The sequence below is a fragment of the Pelodiscus sinensis genome, chromosome 5 (assembly GCF_049634645.1).
Source record: "Pelodiscus sinensis isolate JC-2024 chromosome 5, ASM4963464v1, whole genome shotgun sequence".
NCBI classification, from domain to species: Eukaryota; Metazoa; Chordata; order Testudines; family Trionychidae; genus Pelodiscus; species Pelodiscus sinensis.
In genome coordinates, this window is record NC_134715.1 from 94185087 (window position 1) to 94201475 (window position 16389).

At 39.7% G+C, this 16389-nt stretch overlaps 1 protein-coding gene across 9 annotated transcripts in view; it reads left to right on the forward strand.

The window, feature by feature from the left end:
• The window catches only part of RELL1 (RELT like 1), a 47043-nt gene extending 31499 nt beyond the window's left edge, over positions 1 to 15544 (forward strand). For 2 of the 9 annotated variants that reach the window (XM_075930590.1, XM_075930592.1), the window contains exons 6-7: positions 2423 to 2606; positions 11468 to 15544. In XM_075930590.1, the coding sequence (XP_075786705.1) occupies positions 2423 to 2603 (181 nt within the window). In that variant the 3' untranslated portion in view covers positions 2604 to 2606; positions 11468 to 15544. Of the gene's footprint in view, positions 1 to 2422; positions 2607 to 8625; positions 8759 to 11464 lie in introns of all 9 variants that reach the window. The other 7 variants (XR_012904330.1, XR_012904329.1, XR_012904331.1 and 4 more) reach the window with 7 other exon arrangements.
• Positions 15545 to 16389: the final 845 nt, after the last annotated feature.

A 16389-nucleotide genomic window follows, 5' to 3' on the forward strand; every position in this document is an offset into this window, starting at 1 on the left:
TTTATTTACATGGTTCTCTCATTTGATTTCAGTATTGGATTAGTTATATGCTTTATAACAATTCATACCACAACCCAACAAATGGATTTTTCTGAATTGCAAGACGGTAATTAACTTTGGAGACATTGTGCTGTTTCCTTGGACATCAGATGTTTGAATGTACAGGTCAAACTTTGTACACTAATTCTCTTTTTTATTAAATGCTTTTCTATTGGGTTTTGGATAAGCATATAGACAAGCTAAAGAATTTTAATGATTAATTATTAATTTGTATTACCACTAGAATCTGGTGCTCTAGTCATTCACCATGACCTCATTATTCTAGATGCTGTACAAACGAAGGATGTTAAGGACTAGTCACTGGGGTGGCATTTCAAAGCGGCAGCGCCGTGTGGAGCCTGGGGTCAGCGGGGGACTCCCTAGCTGATACTGGGCTCCCTGCGACATTTCCCCAGAACCTGGGGTCAGCTGGGGACTCCCCAGCTGATCCCAGGCTCCAGTGCGGTATTTCAAAGCTGACTCCGGGTTCTGCAGAAATGCCATGTGGAGCCTGGAGTCAGCTGGGGAGTCCCCAGCTGACCCCGGGTGCCACATGGCATTTCAAAGTGGCAGTGCAGCATGGAGCCCGGAGTCAACGGGGGACTCTGAGTCCCCTGCTGACCCCAGGCTCCATGCGGGTGCTTGCGCTTTGAAATGCCCAAGAGCCCCCACTGGGGGTAAGGTAAGGCGGATCTGAGCCAGAGGGGTGATAAGGGCTGGCCTCACCTGAAGGTGGCATTTTAGGACCCCCCCAGTGCTGGGAGAGGGGCAAAAAGGCAATGGAAGGGGTGTGGAGTCCTGGGGGACACCAGTGCTGGATGATGGGCAAGGGATGATGGACACTACTGCCTGGCACTCACCTGTGCTGGAAGTGAAGGGGCTCCCTCTGCTGTTCCAGGTTCCTGCATGAAAAGGGAAGGATCCATCCAAGGCAGAAGGGAAGGGTTGGGACCAACTAGTGGTTAGAAGGTGCTAAGATGCTGTGGTGACAGTTGATGCCTGGAACCAGCAGAATGGAGTGGACAGGGGTTGGGTTGCTCACTGCTGCTACTGGTAGCAGCAGCTGGTGAGGGAATGCAGTGTGAAGCTGTAGGGGGCAGCTGCCTCCTGCCCAGGGTTCAGCCAATGACCCTTGGCAGATGTGTGTGGGGGAAGAAGGCAGAGCAGTGGAAGACACCTGGCCCTGAATATTGGTGAAGACAGGACCTCATGTCCTGAATATTGCTGGAGCATGGGCACCATAGGCTCATATAACTTGCTGTCTCTGTGTCCAAGTCCTATCTCTGACCCATCTCTGGCGCCTCATCTCATTTTCTTCACCTAGCCACAGTCACCACTCCTCAGGCTTCTCATCCTACTCAGTCTCCTTCCTCAGTTTAGAGGTTAAAATAACACCTCCCAAAAGGCACAAAATGAGGGCTGAAGGCCCGCGTCTTGCACTAATCTGCTATTGTCATGAAATTCTTGATGGGTCCTCATATTTCAGTAACATTGAGATATATTATTGAGTCTGCGGACATATTTTCTCTCTGATTCTCTTGCTCTCCCCTTAGCTGGAGAAGTCTAAAGCCCCAAATTTCCCTCATAATATGATATTTTGTTATGGATGAATACCTTCACCATCATGGGAAGCACAGAAAGAAGACCTGGATTCAGGTTCTTTCTCTCATCTGCTCATGTGCATAGCATGTGGACCCTGATACCTGTGATATTGTACATCTCAGACTGTTTACACTTTTTTTGAGGGGATGGAAATGGAAGATGCATAAGGAGAAAATTTAAGTGAATTTCACTTCAGAGGGGGATAACATGGTTAATATGTTTCTTTTCAATGTAGTCAAGGACATTATTGAATTGTACTTTGCTTCAGAGCCAGGTGGATTTAGAATTTTTGCTATGGAATTTTTAGAAATCTCTTCATAGCATGAATAGAAATCCAAAGCTGTGGATTCAGTAACACAACTGCCTAAAAAGAGAGCAAGAATTACAAATAAATCCTCTTCCTTCTCTTGATCCTCCTTCACAGTAAGTATCAAATACAGAAGATGCAGTTTCCCCTCTAGTTTCTGGGTGCTTTCTTTTCTCTTTTTTCTGCTTTTTGGCTATTCATGATTGCTCAACCATTAGTGTAGTTTTGTCTTATTATTGTTTCTTTTTACAAGAGAGGTATGTATGGTCAAAGCACTAGCATCTGAGAGAGGAAATCCCAACTTTAGACTTCACTCCCTCTGTGTTCTTGGAAAGCCCATTTAAAATACCTTGTTTTCCATCTCTATAGTTGGGATAACACTTGCCTCACTGGCAGTTTGAAAATGGATTATCTGATCTCTGAAGAAAAACAAAACAAATGATCTTAAGTGGGTTCTTGTATTGCTTGTTTCAGATTTAGAGTCACAAAAGTGGAGCACAAATCTACATCCAAAGAGCGGAAAAGCTTGATGTCTGTTGGTGGTGTTGAAGGTGTCAATGGAGACGTGCCTGCTACACCTGTCAAAAATGGATCAAGAGAAGTTCCTTCCACACCTGTCAGACAAGGAGCAGGAGGGAGAACTGGCACAGAATAACAGGTGGGTATTGGAGATTATAGATTGACATAGAAAGTGGGGTCTAGAGAGGGTGTCAGATATATTCTCACTGATTTCTTTTGTTAAGATATTAAATATGCAGCTATTCATATTCTAACGCACATTAGTTAATTATAAAAGTCACAGAGAAAATACATCTACAGAGATTTTTATACCACCTTTCAGTAAAACTGTCAAGACTAACAGTTCTCACCCAGCCTCTTAATCAAGCAGACTCTTACCCAATTATTTATTTATAGTCTACATTTAAGTTTTAAATTGAAATACAATCCATTTATCCTTTATGGTGACTTCCACAATCCAAAGAAGGAAGAGGTGCAAAAGAAAATTTGTATTTACTCATTTTTATTGTAAATTATTTAATTTGATTCCAGGTGCAGGTGAGGAATGAGTTCTTAATACAAAAAATGTTATCACAACTGGCACTAACTGGAAAATACTTGGGCAGTCAGGAAAGGCACAAAGCACTGAATGGGCATAGAAACAAACTTATTTATAATGATGGTTGTTAATAGACATGCAAATCACAACCTACCAGGAATAACTGAGATTTCCGTTAATTTCCTGTTGTTGGTTATTGCTTCTTGTATCAGATGGTGCCATAGCTGTGTAATCTTAGATACCTCTGTATAGTTTGCATACCTTGTTAGCCCATTTCAGATTTTGGTCCAGCTGGGGAGGCGGGGAAGGGAGGAAAGCTGGGAGAGGAAGCGGCTTTAACCATAATCCCCAGAACTACTTAGGCACCTGAAAACTCTGGGGCCTTTCTTTCAGCTAATATCTTAGAAATTCGTTGACATGAGCACTGTATCTAATTCCTATATGAAGAGAGAAAAATTTCATTCAAACACCAATGAAAGCCATATTTATGTTTATACGTAAGCTTAGAACAATCAGGAGATAAAACGGCAAGATATTTCCAATCTCAAAATTGGAATAGATCATTTAACTTTTGGAAATATCTTACTAGGGCATGGCCCTGTGAGTTTATATTGCATCAACCTAAGTGGGTTTTACTCTAATGTAGGGCTGGGCAATAACACAGTGGCGGTTTGCCAGAGTTAGTAGGCTGCTGCCGTATATTTACTTGCATGGCCGCAAGTACCAGTGATCACAGCTCCCAGACAACAGGAGAGGCTGTCCATGGCCAATGGGAGCTGCAGGAAGTGGTGTCCCTATACGCACTGCTTCCTGCAGCTTCCATTGGCCATGAACAGCGATCACAGCTTCTGTTGGCCATGGATTACTATTCCTAGCCAATGGGAATGATGGGAAGTTGCACAGACCGGGACACTGCTTCCCGCAGCTCTCATTGGCTGGGATCTGTGATCTGCAACCAATGGGATCTTTGGTCACCAGTATCTGCAGCCATGCAGGTAAATATAACGATGGAGGCCTGTCAGGAGCTAACCCTGGTGGACTGAATCCCACTTTCAGGCCAGTATTTGTCCACCTTTGCCTTAGTGAAAATAATAAAAAAAGAGAAACTGACTTGAAACTGGAGTGAAACTGACATTTTTTGAAAGAGAGAGTCTCTTTCTCTTCTCTTTAAAGGCTTTTTACTTTCCAGAAAGCTCTTAAACACAACACTTCTGTGATTAAGTGGCAATTCTCATTGGAGACTTATTGAAACCAAACACCAAGAAAACTCTACATTTTGAAGTGGAGGTTAAAAATGGAGTCTTGCTCATTATTTTGTTTGTACATATGTATTTAAAGTTCTAGTCTGTGTTTAGATGCTGTGACTAAGTTCTCATTGCTGTAAAAGGCAATAATAATATTTGCCTGCCACAACCAGAGCCCCATGTGGCGTGGCCCAGGAAGTGCTGAGAGCTGGCTGCATCTAGCCCTGCCCTTTCTACCTGAGGCCTGCCACTTCTGGGGGGCCTGGAGCTGAGCCCCCTGCATATTGCACATTGCCTATCGAAGTCTGTTGCTAGCCACGCCTTTGGCAGTCCTTGTGTTCCCTACTTGGTCCCTGAACCTCCCAGGGAGCCACCCTGCTTCTCTTTGCTTTGGGCTGGTTAAGTTGCTTGCATCATCCCTATTGTTGTTTTACCCTAGCGGGCTAAGCCATGCAAGTCTCCCATCTTCCAAACTGTCAGACTCAGTTTGAATCCCCATATTTGCATTCCATTGGAAGAGAGTAGCTACTGATTAATGGAGACAGACTAGAGGGCGGGGTGAGTGAACTAGCACAGCAGAGGTAACTAACTGCAGGAACCAAAGGACTCTGTCTCCTGGAGGCAGGGCACCTGGCTGTGTGTCGGAGCTGGTAAGAGCTGTGCCTGGTGCTCTTGTGTGTGCTATGAACAGACCTCCAATGTAAAATGAGGAGGTGCCCCCCAGAAATGGCACCCCTGCTTATGTTGACAGATCTGGGCTTTGTAAAAGCCATTGCTGCAGTGATATACAGGTGACTTACAAAGGACTTTCATTTAAAAATTAGACTTTGTCCTTATTTGCTTCTTTATGCTGTAAAATGGTGGCTTGAAGACTTTATTATAACTTTTAAAAGCGGAGTTTTTTCTTGCTTCCTTTCCCTGCTAATCTGATGTCTCTCTGCTAATCTGACGTGATAGCTTGATTCTGTACTAGGGACTAACCTTGACTCTTTTTCCTAGTCTAATCAAACCCGCACTGCTCATCTTTGTTTCTTGAATCTGACTCTCGTTTCACTAGTTCTCCTGTATCATGCCAGGATAAGGCAGTATTGGGCACAGTAGCATGTATGCAAGGTTGTACAGTTTTTGTTTAAATAATAAAAAGGAAATCCAAGCTTCCTAGTATAGATCATGAAGCAGTAAGAAAAGAACACAACATTTAAGTAAAAATTGAGTCTAATACATTTGAAAGATAATCATTAACCTCTTTGAAACTATAAATCATATGTTTTATATTTCTTTAATATTATTGATAACAGAAGACTGGATAGTTTTGAAACTCTATGTATTAAATAAAACAGTATTTAGTGCATGTTACCTAAAAGCTGCTCTCTCAAATTTAAAAATAGACTGTACTCCAGGAATGCACGATACTAGCATAGTTTTGCTAAAAACTTTAAGGCTGTGTCTACACTGGGCCACTTACTCCGGAAAAGCAGCTGCTTTTCCGGAATAAGCTGCGAGCTGTCTACACTGGCCGCTTGCTTTTCTGGAAAAGTAATGACGATCTACTGTAAAATTGTCAGTGTTTTTCCGGAAAAACTATGCTGCTCCCGTTCGGGCAAAAGTCCTTTTCCGGAAAAACTGTTCCTGAAAAAGGCCAGTGTAGTTTTTTCCACAAAAAAGCCCCGATCGCGAAAATGACAATCGGGGCTTTTTTCCGGAAAAGCGCATCTACGTTGGCCACGGACGCTTTTCCAGAAAAGCACCCTGCCAATGTAGACACGCTTTTTCCGGAAATACTTATAACGGAAAACTGTTCCGTTTTAAGCATTTCCGGAAAAGGGTGCCAGTGTAGACGTAGCCCTTATGTCTATCCAGTGCAGGCCCGGGGAAAATATGACCTGCAGGCCGGATCCAGCCCGCCAAGCCGCTGGATCTGGCTCACAGAGGCACCAGAAAGCCCCCAGGCAGCTCCCCTGCTTGTCCTGCATGCCATTCAGAAATGTGGCTGCCAGGCTCGGTTTCTCTTTCAAAACTGGAAGGGAGGGGGGAAAGCTTCAGGAACTGCCCCCGCCTCCAACACATCCCATTGGCCGGTTTCTGGCCAGAAACTAGCCAATGGGAACTGCCTGTTTGAATAACAGGCAGCCAAGAAGAACCACTCCCCCTCTCCTCAACTCAGTTATTCACATAAGCACATGGCTGGGCAGGCTGACTGGCTGGAAAATGTTTTAAGATCTTCAAACGTTAGCTCGGCAGGCAGGCTTGTTTTACTGCTGGCTGGTAAGTCTCCTGGGCAGAGCTTCCCTCTGGCACCCCAGCTCCTCCATTTTTCAACTCTGTCCCCGAATCAACATACCCAAACCGTCTGCCCCCCTCTTGCACCTACACCCCTTCCCAGGTGTGAGACCCCAATCTCCTACCTCAGATCACAATCCTCTCCTACCCTAAGTCATATCCCAAAACCCTGCCCTTTAGTCCCCTGCCCTAGGTCACAGCTGCTTCCTTCACTCAAACTCCCTCCCAGACTCCATTCTCCCTCTTGCACCCCAAGCTCTCTCTACACTCAACCTCCATCCAAAACACCACATTTCCTTCATTAATATCATGGAAAGTGCGTCCCTCGACCACTTTCCAAGATCTTGGAGTGGCCCCCTGTCAAAAATTATTGCTCACCTTTGATATAATGATAGAAATGTAGCCGTGTTAGTCTGGGGTAGTTGAAGCAAAATGCAGGACAATGTAGCACTTTAAAGACTAACAAGATGGTATATTAGATGATGAGCTTTCGTGGGCCAGACCCACTTCCTCAGATCAAATAGTGGAAGAAAGTAGTCACAACCATATATACCAAAGGATACAATTTAAAAAAAATGAACAAATATGAAAAGGACAAATCACATTGCAGAACAGAAGGGGGATGCGGGGGGGTGGGGCGGGGGAGGAAGGAAGGTAAGTGTCTGTGAACTCACAAACATCCCACTCTCCCTACCTTTAATATCAGCAATTCACAGACACTTACCTTCCTTCCTCCCCCTTCCCACCCCCCCGCATCCCCCTTCTGTTCTGCAATGTGATTTGCCCTTTTCATATTTGTTCATTTTTTTTTAAATTGTATCCTTTGGTATATATGGTTGTGACTACTTTCTTCCACTATTTGATCTGAGGAAGTGGGTCTGGCCCACGAAAGCTCATCATCTAATAAACCATCTTGTTAGTCTTTAAAGTGCTACATTGTCCTGCATTTTGCTTTGATATAAGGCAACCTTGTGTGTATTGTAAAACCTCTCACAGGATTAAGTGGTTGCCCAATTGAAAACAGAAATAATGTGGATAGTGGAGGATGGACTCAGTGGAAACATTCGTAAAGTTCAAGTCAGTCTGTCTTGTGTGTTTTGTAAATCACTTGAGAAGGAGCCTAACTCTATGTTAGGCCATAATCAGGTCTTGATTGATGACTAAAATATTTTTCCTTAACACAGTTATAGACCTCTAGTTTTTTTTCCTATTTACACTGGCAAAAAGCTGTTCTAATATAAATGGCATCAAAATCATATTTCACAGCTGTGTTTTAAAAAACTGAAGTAGCAGTCATTCCAGGAATGAATCCACGTAGGCCTTTTATTGTCTCCTAAGAAAATGTCCTGACTCACTGAAAGTGAACCAAGAGAGGTGCCCATTCAGAGTTTTTTATGACTTCAGCCCATAAAAACATGTTGATGAAATACATTCACAAAAAGAGAATTTTTACCTTGATCCTCAGTTACAGCAAAAGAGGACTTCATGCAATTGCAGGACCAGGGAGGAGGAAAGGCATCTTAAAAGCTATGCACCAACTGCCCACAGCACAAAGGGGACATTTCTTGCAGCTGAAGATCACTGCCTTCAGAAGCAGCCCTATGCCCTGACATCAGCTACAGGGTTTGTGCTGGTGTAGGAACTGCTACAGTGTTGCTATGGCACTTGAGGATTTCCATATACTTGGGAATTCTCGCTTCAGGGCAGTTTTGTGCAATATTGCCAACAGTTGCCCTAATAGCCTTGTTTTTCCTTTGCTCAAACTGCCTATAGCTAGAATATTCTCAGCCTTGCAGTTGCACAGCTTAGTCTAGAGCAGTGGTTCTGAACCCTTTTTGGTCCACATACCCTTTGGTCTCAGCTAAATATATCATGTATCGCTCTCGGTAATCACATTTTTTATAACTTAATGTGAATAAGCAAAACTACAGGTATCCATAAGACATAAATATCAATAGATGTTCATTTTAAACAAACTTTATTTTAAAATTGCACAAAAATTGTACAAAATGTCCGTTTACAAATGGACAAACCACACTAGTCTCACTAATGTGAACATTGCTGCTGCTTACTATGAACCAACATTTCTATCCTAGGCGTCGTTTTTGAGAGAGCCACACGCATATCATGTTCCGTATTTAATTTGCTCCTCGCTTTGGTTTTTATCGAGGTAAGCACTGAAAAGCCCGACTCGCCAAGGTAACTTGTGACAAATGGAACTAAAACTTGGTAAGCTTGTTTTGTCAGGATGGGAAATGCCTCACCAAGTTTACACCAGAATTGGTACAGTGTCATTGATTCGAAGTTGACGCGAAGTTTTTGATGATTTCTCAATTTGAGAAGTTCATCTTTTGCCAGGTCGGTATCATTAATTTGTTCAAGAGACACTGTGAAGGGGCTCCTCACTCAAATGTCAGCTGCCAAACCAGCTGGGATAATTCCATCGATGCCGATTTTAAGGTTTTCCAAATGTTTAATAATACTTTTGAGAACTCTTGGTTCCACTGGAATTGGCTGTACTGGATCAGAAGTGATTTCATCAAAGAGAGGAAAACTGGCAAAGTTACCACAATTCACTCTTCTTCCCCAGAGAGTTAATTTTTCTTTAAAGGATTTGATCTTCTCTTCGTCCTCCAAAGTAATCATATTACTATCTTGGAATGAAATGTTCAGTGAGTTTAGGATTCCAAATACATCTGCAAAGTGATTTCCTCCAGCACTTATTTGAGGATATCTTCTGACATGTCCTTGATTCGATCACGAATGGTATCATTTGATAATGGGATCTGTGCTATTTTTCATTTTGCTTCTGTACCACACATTAATTGGACCATTTTGATGGCGCACAGTTTCACCAGGGTCTCAGCAATAGTATGGGGCTTTTTTTCTTTGGCGATCCGTAATGCCACCCAATAACTAGCCTCCAGCGCTGGTTTCTTCATGGGAGTAAATCCGTGCTGGACGAGAGTGCCCTGTCATTCAAATCATGCTTGTTTGATTTTAAAAACAGCCTCTGGGTCATTAACATTTTGAGGATGAACAGTCTGCAGATGTTCTTTAATTTTGGATGGCTTCATATACCCATTACTGAGTACCTTTGAGCAAAGGAAGCACGGGTCTCATTAGTAATAAATATATCAAGAAAATGCATGAACAATGTTTGAAAAAATGTAGCAGTACAAATAAACATACTACTACTGTATGAAAAAACCACTAAACATAATACACACCTTTAAGTAATCCACACTGAATTTAAGAAACACTTGTAGAACAAACTTGTACATGCCTATGTCTGTCCTTAATAAAGAGCATCTGACAGTTATTTCTGTGACAAGCGATGAAATAAGTCGACTAGTACAGATTAGTTTGCCAACGTCAGTAACCGCAACTGTGCATGCCTACAGTTGATGCTATGCATCGGATCAGGCGAGAGATTCAAAATAATTAGGTAGATGTTTACGCTATCACGAGTCAACTATATTACTATATTATTTTCTTAAGAAAATAATAAAACGAACTTAAATTAATTTAAGATTTTTCACATAATTTTTTTAGTATTGTGTGATTTTTTTGTATTGAAAATATCAATAAATTACCTATACTTGAACCTCATGTACTCCCTGACAAGGCTTCACGTACCCCTTGTGGGTCCATGGACCCCCGGTTTAGAACCCTTGGGCTAGAGTGTCAATGCTGTCTGCCTTCTTGGAAGTCGGCAATCAGCCTCTTTCACAAAGTTTATTCTCAGCATAGCAGCCTGTTCCACCAGCTTCATTTGTTTTGAAAGTAAAAATTTGCTTAGCATAGAATAATAAAAAACTTTAAGCAGAATGTAAACATAACTAGTCTAAATATTGCAGATAGTAGAGCAAGCTCAGATCTTGCATTTGGGTTGCAGTTTACTGGATAAATAAAATAAAAAGTTCACATGATAGTTAATATCTGTAGTCAGTGTCCTTCTTTCTCTTCTCCCCCTCCACCTGAATTCCAGTGGCCCTGTAGCACTTTTTCTGTTATTTAAAATGTGTGGTTAGTACGTTTGACCATTCTTATTTGTTATCTTAAATGTCAACACATAACTACATACTCTGTATTATACCATACTTAATTAAAATCCTAAAAATCACATGTAACTTCTTTCCAATCCATGACTACAAAAAATGGCACCTTCCCATTCCAAAGTTTACCTTTGAAATTTAGCCATTGAAATTGAATACATGCTTGCTTCGTTTTAAAACTAATTGTGCAATCTGTTGTTATCTTTTGTATTTTCTTAAAGATGTCTTGAGCACGTTACTTTTTTAACCTTTGTTTTCTGGTTTAAGATTAACAGATAACAGTACTTTTGAAAAAGTACTAACCTTATTAAATGAATATTTGCAATTCATATCAGATAGATTTGCTTGCAGCACGTGGACTAACTTTTTACTAGAAAAAAAAATCTGTAAATTATAGTACAGAAACTAGATACAACCATAACAGGACTTATAGAAATTCAGGAGCTAAGTAGGGTATAATCATTGTCACACCTACAATGAGTGTCATCTTAAACTTTCAGCACTAGAGTACCAAAGAAAAGTTGTATAATTAAGATTTATATACACACATACATACACTCTCTTGTCTTTTGTAATAGATTTTGTTAGAATTTTAGAATGTTATGTTAATATAAAAAGAAGCATTTTCAAGTTTTGGGCCTCTTTTTGCCTTAGGTTTGCTTAAATTAACTCTTAAGTTACTTTGATATGCATTAAGATTTTAGGACAGGGCCACATCCATCTCATCCCTTTTTTAGTATATTCTCCACTTTAAAATACAGAAATGAAAACTGTTCATAATAAATATAAAGCACTCTTAACTGTCACAGCTCTGCCACAGATTCTGTACTAGAATGTGTTGTATGCTGCCCTTTTTTGACTCCCGTGTCTTTACCAGCAGGTGACCTTGTTTAACTATAGTAAGGCAACAAGGAGCAAGAGAAAACACAATGAGAAGGGGAGAAGAAGAAAAGACACAGAATAAGTAATGAAAATGAGCACTAGAACTCATGGGACTCTTCTCTACCAGTTGACTTCCTAAAGTCTGTTCAAAATATTGATGTGTATTCTTGTTCATTATACTAAGGACCAAGCAGATCTGAATTTTGTGGCAGAGCTCACTGTATATTCCTGCACCTAGTTTAGTCATTCACAATCAGGTTGTTAAATCTAGTATAACTGAAAAGTACGGATACAAGGTTTTTTTCAGTTTAATTGTAAGGCATCTGCTATTTATTTACAGTTCTGTTAATCTAAATTCATGACAATTTGGAAAAAGCCTGCACACATACTGTTCACTATATTAAACTGATATCTTGTTCTATCTTCTCCAGCCTTGCTGAGGACTCTCCTTCCAAATTCTGGATTGTAACTGGTATTAATTAGAGCAGCCTGTAAACTGCTTTAATCTTTCTGTTGGCAGTGTCCCTCTGGGCACTTTTAGAAGCCAGGAATTTTCCAGATAAAGGAACATCCTTAATCTTGCATTTTTTTCCTTTAGTTGGGATTAAGGATGGCCTAGGATGGAGCTCTGTGATCAAGAGATTATTCAGTGGTCAGTTAAGTAATATTCAGAATAGTTTTGTGTACTCACAGTGGTGCAGAGCAGCTCCAATGTATCTGTGAATCAGATCACTTGTAATGACTAATGAGTGACACTTGATTGCATTGTCAACAATGTACTTAAAGTAATTTTTGTAAAGGAAAACCAGAAGTTTTATTGTGGGGATAAATAGGTTGTTTCAGTGGCAGATGGTGTTTTTAGACATGTGTTTGATAACGTTTCAGAAATTGAAAATGTAAGAGAGATACTATTATAGGAAATGTATTTGTTACTGTAGCTCTTTATAATTTTTGTGAAGGAATCTATGCAGAGGATGGTCCAAACGCTTAACATTTGTAGTGAATAATACATTTCTAGTCACCTGACATAGCGTTGGCTCCTGTGGTCAGCAGCTCATTTGTTTGCCTTCATCTTACAAAGAAAAATCTATACAACTCTCTTGGAGTAGGGAAAGCAAAAATCCTTCTACTAAAAACTTCCTCCCTGCTGTGTCCAAATTAAGATGGTTCAGCATTCTAAAGAATGGAAAACATATGCCAGTTACATTATATGGGTACAGCTTTATCTTTTATTTCCAAATCAGAAATGTATGGCATCGTGGCTGTCATCCCTGTAATCATAACTGCATCTTTGACCACTGTCTGGTCTGAAAGTGTCCCCTCAGATCCTGAGCCTCGAGTATTTACTTCCCTTGGGGTGAAGTGGAATACTGTGATTCTCCCACTTTTAGAATGGGTTGTGGGCTACAGTGGATAAAGCATGCTTATGCCAGCAGGTCCAGCTTCATTCTGCACCTTCTGGTCTTCATTTGGGAGCTTGTTACCAGTAGCAAATACAATGACTAGACAGCCTTCTGAAAACAAAAATGTTTAATGTTAAGTTAAAGTAAAACATGAGGGGGATTTTGAAACAACAGAAGGCCTACATGCTGTCTGTCACATATAAGCCCTTCCACCCTGTGAGAGGAACCTAGGAAGGCCTAGTTTCATCAGATAGCAAGGCAGGTGTCTGTGGATGTCAGTCTGTTTCCCCCAAAACAGCTTCCTGGTAACAGCTTGCTGTTAACCAACCAGAAGTTTTCGTCTCACATTCCTGCCTTTGGACACTACTGCTCAAAACCAATTTGATGGGCTAGTGGGAGGTGAAGCCCAGGTGTTCTGGGTCAGCTGTCCTTCCATTGTCTTGTAAACCATCTCCCTAGGTTTGTTGAGGAATGTGTTATCTTGAGTCATATTTTACTTTCCTGCTTTTTTACAATAGTCTGCTATTAAACTAAACTAACATCCATACAATAAATAAAGCACAAATACACCATTAAATTCTAGAGCTGCCCTATGTCCTTCCGAGTTTCTGTTTCTAATAATTGGTGCCAGCTATTAAGCCATAATATGTGTCCTTTCTTATTTTCCTATTGGAGTATGACTGACTGCTAGAAAACCAGTGATTAAGCAGTGCTGATTGTTGTTTGTATCTACTTGTTATGATTACCACTTTGCCTTAGAAATGATGATAATTGGGCTCATTTGTGATACTTTGGCAGACTTTGCTGTATAACAAACTGAAAAGTGACACTTTTGTTTGAATGAGTACATAAAGATACACATCTGCAGCTTTAATGCATGCCAGTAAGGATTGTATCATGAAAAAATATAATGCAGTTTAATCTGCTTCACAAACTTCTTGTAAGTATCTTTAACTGATTTGTGGTTTACATGAATGTTGTGTTTTTATAGCTGTGTTGGTCACAGAATATTAGACACCCAGTGTGTGACGTTTTATCTCTTATTGGATCAGTTCTATTGGTGAGGGAGACAGAAGTTGGTTCAATAAAAGTCTTGCTTTATCTTTTTATATAAATGTCAGTCTTCTTTAGTCTGAGTAAGTGCCCTTCTTTTTTTCATTGCCTCTGAAAGCCAGGTCTTTCAATCAGCACATGCAATGTTAATTATCAACATGTATAACAGCAAAAGAACTTCCCCCGGCTATCCTGTCACATGCCCTACAGGTTGTCACTAAAGTTCAGGATAATGAGGCACATTGGTGGGTTATTGTAGCAGTACTGCCAATCCCAAATGTTCAGAAATCATGAGTCAAGCTCAAAAATCATGAAATTGGCTTTAAAATAACGAGATTATATAAAAATAATAGATATGTTTATTTGCCTTCTTTCTGAGCCTTCAGGGTGCCACATTTTGAAGCTGTATTCTCAGCTGTGAGGGCTAGAACCCTACGTTTTCTTTAAGAATGATGGCTGAAATTGTCATATAATACTTGACTCCAGGAGCTGGGGCTTTAATAATACAATTATCATGAGACTCGTGAACGTGGGCAACACTTTAAGCTTATGCTGCTGACTGTGCTCTAGTTGGTGGCAGATATAACTCGGACATCTCAGAGCTACAAGAGAAATCAATTATGTTTGTCAATTCTAAATAAAATTGTCTTATAACAAATGTTTAATTCTATGTACAGTTTCAAGACCTGAATTCCAAAAATAACTTTTATCAGAGCCTGAATACTACTTGGGAATAAATTCAAAGATAACAGTACTAACAGATTTTTCATTATTAGCCTGACTAAGAATTCTTCTCAGATTTAATTCAGATTAACAAAATCTTAAAACTACTAAAACATACTTAAATTGCTAAATCTTTCTTCTACTCCCCCCCCCTTAGTTTTGAAGATTTTACTGCATTTTCATGAACAGATTTACAACCTACTAGTATGTATGCAGAAGAAATTTTTAAAATGCCAGTATATAAATTCTGCGATATTAGAAGAATGGGTTACTTGAATATACATGTGTGATAGTATTTTTAATATTAAAAATACTGGATTAAAGTGTGGAATCTAGAAAGTTGTTTTGTACTCTACGAGCCAAACTAAATATAGTTTCTTGATTGTTTTGAATGTGAAGATGCATAATTATTGAGTATCCCCAAAATTTGGGATTTTATTCTGATGGGAGCACTTTTTATTCTGATGTAGCTTTACACTGCAAATAAATATGCTGAAAGAATGAAAATGTTTAATATAAATGCTTTTGATAAAATTAGAAATATACAAAATTTTATATCAGTACATTAAACATGTAAAATCTTCTTAGTTGATATCTCTAGTAATTATTTAACATTGATTTCTAATTATGTGTATGATATTTTTGAGAACTAAAATGTGCATTGCCACTTGAGCAAATGAATTTGGTGAATGTGTGATCTTACTGTATAAAACACATTACTGACAGCATTTTTGAGTGGTTCAGACATTGGCATCATCAAAAAACCAAATAACCCTAAACATTATGAAGTCAGTTTTCCTTAATCTTGCACATGAACTGTATTTTTAACAATATGGTTTGTATAAGACTTTTGTACTTACCTAAGTAGCAAAAAAATAAATTGATTCTTAAACTCCCTTGTGTTCCTGTTTTTAAAAAACTTAATTTCCTCATCCCTAGACAGTCTTAGTTTATGTATATATATATATAAATAAAATCTGTCAGGTGGCAATGAATTTATGCCACAATTTTACTTTTGCAAGAGCTGCTTAACTTCCAGTAAAAGACCTACCGTTGATAATTTTGACCTATATTTAATCCAGGAAGATTGAGATCGTGCTTGAAGAATCAGTTTCAGATATTAGCTTGCACAATTCTGAGTTTGCTTCTCAGCTGTAATTTTTCTTGCCATGTTTACAAATAACAAGAAACTATTGGTATTTTCTGCTTCTCAGTCTGGCTTGCATTAAAGTTAAAATGCTCTGGTTGTCACATTGCAGTTTCCATTATTGCAAGCTATAATAAGTGTTATGACAACTGTATAATTATGGCTTCAGTGTATGGTGGGTCAGGAGGAGACCCAAAGCAGATTATTGGGCTTAACCCATATTGGTTTATCAGTAAGTACCAAGACACTTGTGTCCTGCAACCTTTTCTACTTTATTCAAGTATTTCTGCATGCAGCATAAAAACAATACCTTTTCCCAAACTCTTGTGATGTTTTTTAAAAGAAGTAGTGCAGTCCATGATACAGGATGAGCTGTTTTTCTTCTGTGTCAATGTGTTAAATGTTAGAGTAACCCAGGAAGAGCTAGACTTCATGTTGCAATACCCAATTCTTAAGTACCAAGAAAATCACTGATATCATGAAGCACGATGTAGATGCTACAAAAGCTAGCATCCTAGGCAGCCACTTGAATGCATTCTTTATATCAGTGCTGATAAGCCCCACCTCTTTCTGGGGGTTAGGCACCTAAATTCA